Source organism: Chaetodon auriga, chromosome 17 (assembly GCF_051107435.1).
Source record: "Chaetodon auriga isolate fChaAug3 chromosome 17, fChaAug3.hap1, whole genome shotgun sequence".
Taxonomy (NCBI): Eukaryota; Metazoa; Chordata; class Actinopteri; order Chaetodontiformes; family Chaetodontidae; genus Chaetodon; species Chaetodon auriga.
In genome coordinates this window covers 19917843-19925399 of record NC_135090.1, presented here as the reverse complement: position 1 = coordinate 19925399, position 7557 = coordinate 19917843, and the positions used below count along the sequence as shown (strand labels likewise).

Sequence of the window (7557 nt, the reverse complement as noted above, 5' to 3'; positions counted from 1 at the left end):
TCGTTAGACAGACTGACTTCAGGGAACTGGCTGAAGGTAGATGTCTCCCTGTGGACTGTCTGGCTATAAAACACCTTAGAAAGAAGACATTCTCACGTCCGAGTCTGGAGCTGACAGCAGACCAGCATCTGAGCACAGGGGAGGAGGACTGCATCAAAACCTTATTTACACTCCGCAGTGATTGTATGGACCCTTTTGAAATTCCTCTCATTGAGTCCTGGCGATGGCAGTTAACTGAAACTGCTATTTTACATGACGTGATGCCCGGCGATATGTTCACAGAATTCACATTTATTGGTGAGAAATGCTGCGTTCACATACACCTTCAAGGTAAATCCCATGTGGGAAGGGTGTTACACCTTATGTAATGTGATGGATGCGATGGGTAGCTGTGGTGCACATATTTACATATTAAACACATGAAACACATCAGCAAGCTCCCATTGTGTCAAATTAGCTGTCTGTCAACAAAACACCACACAAATATGATATCGCCTCGATAGAATATAAACGTCTAAAAATAATAATAATCAAACCGTACACAGTATTCACAGTCAGGAGTATCATAGTAAGGATGTACATCGATAAACAAAATAACCATTAGCGGTATTTTTCTTTAAAGCAGTGATTCTTTCTTTTTTGGTTAATGAAAGAAAGTAAAAATCATCTTCTCTAATTCCAGAATCAACTTTATTGGGAACAGAAAGGTAAAGTGTACAAATGAGCAACTTCTAGTAACTATCAAACAAACTCACAGGACCACGTTATTAAGAGCAAGACTGTGGCAGCAGCTTCCAAACTGTACATCACAAAATAATATTTATAATGCTTAAAAGGGCCATAATGAAAGCAAGAGTGACATAAAATATTTAGATAACCCAGTCTGCAGAAGAAAGGTTGGCATTGTACGTTTCTGCAAACCACTGATATGTTGAAACTTTACGTTTCTTTATGTTCACACTTTACGTTCATTTTCAGTTTCATGTTGTGACAACGCTGTGGTTCAGGTCCGGCCAAGTTTAGGCACAAAATGACTTGGTTAGTGTCATGAAAAGAGCGACTTTTGGCTTCAAGTACCTGCTTTGTCACCATAAACAGGCTCAAACAGCGTTCTGCTGCTCTGCAGTCACGCCGCCACCATCTCCTCCAACCAGATGAGAAACTCAGCTCACATACATGTAACAGTAATCTGAACTACTTCACTTTGATACCTATTGTAGAAAAGTTGAAATGATATGTTTAATACGTATCCATATTTCACAGAAACCCACAATACCAACATTTTCTTCTGGCAACTGAACTGTCTCTTTTCCACCTTACAAACAGAAGACAACAGTTTCTTTAAATACACAGGGAACATACACAAGTGCATGAATCTACTGATACTCAAGGCATGTACAGTACTGGCACGATCATTAAACAAAAAGTGTAGCTGTTATTTGACATTTTCCACAAACGCTGGTGAATGAAACCCTGTTTGAGAGCAAGAGCTTCATCTTCCTCCGCTGCGTCTGCTGCTGCTGCCCAATTATATTCCCCTGTGTGGCAGACAGTGCTCAGAAATTCATAAACAGTCACTGATCTGGCAGGAAAAACCACACAGCATATCTAAACATCACACGTCTGTCCAGCCACGTCCACCAGCTCACTGACGGCTTTCACAACTAAAAAGCGAGGCGAGCGAAGCGATGGTTTGTTAAATCCACGGTTCACATGATACAGAACACAGACCAAAACATTCACTTCACTTTGCTTCAGCTTGAACACTGATGCTTAGATGGAACTTATAGTGCTGCAGCTGAAATATATCAACTATTACACTGAATCTCTGTAACACTATGTACAGTCTTTGACACTGTGAAATACTGAGCTTTACAACCGCCGCTGCTGCAGTAAGTGAGGGCGGTACCATTGTCTAATAAGGCATATTTTATAAAGGACTTATAAGTTGTAACTTAAGGCTGAGTTAAAGTATGTTTCAACCCTTTATCGACATTTGTAACTGCAGACTTGACTATTAGAAAACTGAGAATGTCATCAATAAAGGTTCATATCTTGAAAATGTGTTAATATATTATTAATTAATATATTTTAAGGTTTGAGAAGCAGCTTAAAGTCCAGATGAAACGGCGTTTTGATGATTAGATGCTGGCCTCCATCCAATCGTAGAGGACTTCTCGCCTCCTTCAACACCTTCATCACCCCCATTGCTGGAGCAGGCAGTCGTACCGGTCGTCCATCCCTCAGATCAAGGTTTGAAGTGACAAAGAGTGAATGCTGTGATGATATCGGCTGGTTGGTTTAGGTTTTAGGTTTTTTGGTTTTAAAGGCATTTCTAATTTCACATCAATTTTAACTAAATGTTTGTCTTGTTTATCAAAGAAATATGTATAATTTAAGTTACTAATAATTTTAATTAATGTGATATTATATCTTCAAGTCGACTTCCAAAACCTAGCTGTGTCCGTCCCATGGGAAATGGCAGACGATGAAAACACCCATATGAAACGGTAACTACTGTCTGCAAATACATTGAATGGCAATTAATGAAAAAATGCTGATCAGTTCCCTCTGAACGGCTACATAAAAAGACAAATCAAGCTATGTCGGAGTATACAACCAAAGGTTCTCCCAGATGATTTATTATTAATCAATTCAGGAGTATAAAATTATTTCCTGCCTATAAATAAAGCCATTAGTGACAGTTTATAAGCCCATAATGAGAGATGCCTTATTAGAAACAGGATGATAATAAACTTCATTATGGCACTTTTTTGAATTCAAGTTACAAAGCGCTTTATGACCTTCTGTTTCCCCTCTCTGTCGGCGAACACTTATCATTCACAGTGGAAAAACACACCAATCGAGAGACCTTAAAAAGCTTCACCCCCAGCCTCCGGAGCGCACTCAGCAGTCTGTCTTGGTTTCCACATTGTGCTTGAGGCCGCATACAAGTCCTTCAGAGTAAAAATAGGCCCTGTTTTGTCCGTGAAGGTTCAGGTGTGACTCACCATTTAAAGCACCACCTGCCCTGAAAACATCGGGGGGGGGGGGGCGGTAGGATGACGTACAATTATTAAAGCTGCACAGGGTCAGGGTTGAAAAAAAAAAAAATCCCAAAGACTCAAAGCTGAGGAAAACGACCCATCGTGAATTTTAGCATGTACCGTACGGCCAGTTCAAGACCACACCTCCAAGCCGGAGTCGCTGGTGATGTTCCCTCTGCTTCCGTCATCTCTTTGGTGTCCTTTGGTATGAAAGCATCACCGATCGACTGTGCCGGCAGACGTGTCGAGAGCAGTTTACTGATTCTCATGTTGCAGGATTTGTGGGTATTTGAGTTCACGTTATCTCAAACGGTTACCTCACCAGTGTCGTGCTGCCCTGTGCAGCTTTAAAGAACAGAAATGAGTGTGCCTGAAGTGGGAATGGTGCTTTTGTTCACATTCATGTTATGACTCATACGCAGTATATTATGTCCGAGATAAGATAACAGCTAGCGTGTTTATCTGTCGATGTTTGATGCTTTACGATGTCCGCTCTCATTCTCAGTGTGTTTGGCTTTGTGCCTCAAAGACTGTCATTAGTCATCAGTGGCTGTAATCTGTGTTTACATCTCTAGCTGCAGCCGCCTGGTTTCGGTACAGCAGACACTCAGGAACCAATATTCCCACTTAACAGACTCATTAAATAACATTTTCAAACTCGTTAATCCTCCATCGACTCTAAGCATCTCAGGCCTCGCTGAAATTCACCTTCCCGTACACGCAAGGGTCTGGGAACATCATCTTCTGATCGGACAGCAGTTCGTCCGTGACGGTGAGCTCCTCCAGCTCTGTCGTGAAGTGATCCGTGCTCTCCACCATCGACGTGTCCTTGACGGCGCTGTACGTGAGGGCCACGCTGTAGGTGGCGGGTTTATCCGAGCCTTTCCGCCCGCAGCGGCAGATCTTGCGGAAAGCGGCGCGAAACTTCTGAGACATGGCGTTGTAGATGACCGGGTTGATGGCGCTGTTGAGGTAGATGCAGATCCGGCAGAAAAGCAGGAACCAGCTGTCCAGGTAGGCCTGGTCCAGGAAGGAGTTGACCACCACCAGAGTGCGGTACGGCATCCAGAGCGTGGCGAACAGGATCACCACCACAGCCAGCATCTTGGTCACCTGCAGGGGAGGAACATGACAACTGCTGCTGCAATCAAGCTCCCAGAGGAGGCCAAATCAATACTGTGGAGCTGTAAACAAAGGAGCAGGTATGGAACGTCTAACATGTCTTTCTCTTTAGGATTCTGAGTTCAAAGACTTTTAGAAAGAGGCTTTTTAAGTTAGCAGTTCTGGTCATTTGTTATCTCAGTTGTTAAATGTTCAGTTCGCTCAAACTACAAAACACACGTTTAGTACATGAAAACAAAACTAACTACTTGACTAGACACAGACAGCTCAATATATGTGCAATAATTTTAATAATTAATTTATGGTTCAAGTGGAAACTTTTCAACTCCCCCTAGTGGTTGAGAGTGGTATTGCCACTGTCACAAAGACAACTTTTAGTTTTCCTCAGAGCTGCAGCCACCAAAAATACAGGATTCACTGCATTTATTTACAAATTTCCATGAAGAAATGATCAACACCTCTTTGGAAATAAGAGAGAAGAAGGATGCCTGTTCACTGAGGAGGTAAAGAGAAACTGTCATAATTTTATATGGAGTAAGAATTGAGAGCTGCAGAGCTGCACAGTGACAGTGACAGTGAGGCTTTTAGGAGACCAGTCTAACCACTGATGAGCATTATTCTAGAGCTATTACACTGTGCAGTCAGAACGATGGGTTCAAGCAAAAAACTGTCTATTGCCAGTTTCAATTAGTTATCGTTACTTTATTTCTTAAAAGAAAAAAAAAGTTGCAGGTTGCAGTTTCTCGAATGTGAACACTTTTGAATACTGTCCATGAGTCAACTGAACATCAATAAAACATTTCCATATGCAAACTTAGATGCTGACATCTTATAAACTAAGCCGTTTGTCGAAGAAGTAATCGTCAGGTTAATCCATAATCAGAATAATCATTAGTCGGAGCATAAATTTCCTAATTTATTCATTTATTCATCCATTGATTATTTCTTGTAAAGTCGATAAATCACTCTTCAAAGCCCATAGAAGATACTTTTTTTTTTTTTTTTTTTTTTTTAAAGAATTTAAAGCCAAAATTTGCCTCTCTAGCCATATATTTCCCAGAAGATGAGCACTAAGATGTTGCAGGACTTTGTTTATGTAATAAATATGTAGTTAAGTGAAACAGATGTTCATCCGAAGCCCTTCAGTGCTGTGACACTAACAATCCCATTTTCTTAATTAAGACAAGTGGGGAAATGCCTGATGCACAGAGGAGGCCACTTCTTTATTTTCATCGATTTAGTGGCATTTTAGCTCCTTGTTCTGCCTCACTCATCTTTTCAAAGACTTTTTATTCAGTTAGTGTGAGGCTGTTTGTAGGTCAGATATTTTTTTTGATAGTTTTGTTTATTTGAAGAGATGTAAGAAGCATTCATTCATTCTTAAGTTAATGCAGCAAAACCACGTTGGAAATCTACTGCATTACAAGTAAAACTTATGTACTGAAGTTGTTCCAGGTGTGCTAATGTACCAATGGTGATGTGTTCATGTGTGAGCAGTATTTTACTGTTTCAGTTAGTGGAGATAATTTGCTGCATTTTATAAACTGTTGGGTGATTTATCCTGTTATAATGCTCCATATTTTTTAATCTCATGTATGAAAAATCTTGATTAGTCACTTTTGCTGTTCGACAAATGTAGTGAAGAAGAAAGTGTAATATTTCCACTTGAAATGTAGTGAAGTGAAGTATTACGTGGCGTGAAATAAAAATCCTTAAGTAAAGTACAAGTACATATCTTTGTACTTAAGTACTCACTTGGATACATTTCAGCGCCGTCCATGTAACTAAATTTCTAAATTTTATCGCCTTGCTTTAAGGTAAATGACATTTTCCACGCTCAGTGTGGGACTGACTGACACTGCTGGAGGTAAATGATGCCCTCCTGCTGTCCTTCTCTCCAGGCGCGCACACCACCCACCTGTCTGCGGGAGGTCGCGGTGGAGCTGGAGTGACGGGAGTTCTTGCAGCTGGTTCTGTTATCCGTGTTGTGGTTGTTGGGTCCGCTCTTCTTCTTGTCTTTTGGGTCGGAGGGCAGCGGGTTGAGGAAGAGGATCCTGGCGATGAGTCCGTACAGGACCGCAGAGAGCAGCAGTGGCAGCACGAAAAAGACGCCGAAATCAAAGAAGTAGATGGGTAAATAGAACTTCCTGGGGACTCTGTAGCCGCAGGTGATGATGGTGATGTTGTCGTACACCAGCTCCTGGATGTCCGACAGGTAGAACCACATCACACAGTAAAGAGAAGTAAAAGCCCAAACGAACAAAATGATCTTTTTTGCTCTGGACAGGGTGCACAGAAACTGAGCTTTAATCGGGTGGCAGATGGCGATGTATCTCTCGATGGTGAACGCTGTTATGGAGCAAGAAGAGGCGTTGATCCCGAGATACTGGAAGTAGGTGATGCAGAGGCACCCATAGTGGCCAAACACCCAAGATCCGAAGATGCTGTCTGTGATGGACGGTAACCCAGCCGCCGTCAGCACCATCAGATCAGCCACAGCCAGACTCACCAGGTAGCAGTTGGTCGGAGTCCTCATGTGTTTGGTGGTGAGCACCACCAGGATGACCATAACGTTGCCAACGATCCCTAAAGCGCAAATCACTAAAAGCAGTAAACTACTTATCACTTTGTACTGGATGCTGTAATCCGTCCAGCGGCCCAAAGTGCTGTTCAGCTCCGCGGGTGTTGTAAAGTTTTCCATCTTGTTGTTTCTATCCGAGAAAAACTGGACCGCTCAGCCTGTTTGTTGCTTCCTGGCGCACCGAGCAGGTTTTTACGCGCGACAGACGCGAGCGACCAATCAACACTGCAGGTCCGGAAAAGTGGACATCGATCTGAAAAGGCTCAGACTGGGACCAGCCGTGTGCTGCACGTTAAACCATCATAATGTGACAAAGAGCTGCGCGGACTCTGGTGTCACAGCTGTGCGTAAAAAGCGATGCGTCGCCGTGTGGCCGTCAGAACAAACTGTGTGTCAGACAGATGGAGGTTTGGTTTTGAGCCTCGCTCTTGGCACCAGCTCTCATCACGCCTGCGAGGGGATTAGCCCATCATTCCATTTTCGACACCAGACCTCCCACATCAACAAAGCTGCTCAAGCGCCTGAATGTGGCAACACAGAAGTGTCTCTCTGTTATTCTGTTGTGGTTATTTTATTGTCCAGACGGCTGCAGGATCAGAGCTGCTGCTGCTTCTGAAGATGATTTAAACACGCAGCTGCCTCTTATTCAGCCACTGCTTGTCTCTGGACTGCTGATGTGCATCTTCAGTCTGTGTTTCTGCAGGGCAGCCTCACCTCTGAAGAGCAGCTCAGCTCAACAGGCTGCCACTTCCATAAAACAGGCTGCGCACGGGCTGACCTGCAGTCTCTGCAGTATATTGACGACTT

At 42.9% G+C, this 7557-nt stretch overlaps 1 protein-coding gene across 1 annotated transcript; it reads right to left on the bottom strand.

The window, feature by feature from the left end:
* Positions 1 to 668: 668 nt before the first annotated feature.
* Positions 669 to 7242, bottom strand: trhrb (thyrotropin-releasing hormone receptor b). Its single transcript, XM_076755232.1, has 2 exons — positions 6088 to 7242; positions 669 to 4160 (listed from the first exon to the last, which is right to left on the bottom strand). Exons 1-2 carry the CDS (start codon positions 6868 to 6870, stop codon positions 3735 to 3737), a joined length of 1209 nt encoding a protein of 402 aa, XP_076611347.1. The 5' UTR covers positions 6871 to 7242; the 3' UTR covers positions 669 to 3734.
* Between the last annotated feature and the right edge of the window lie 315 nt (positions 7243 to 7557).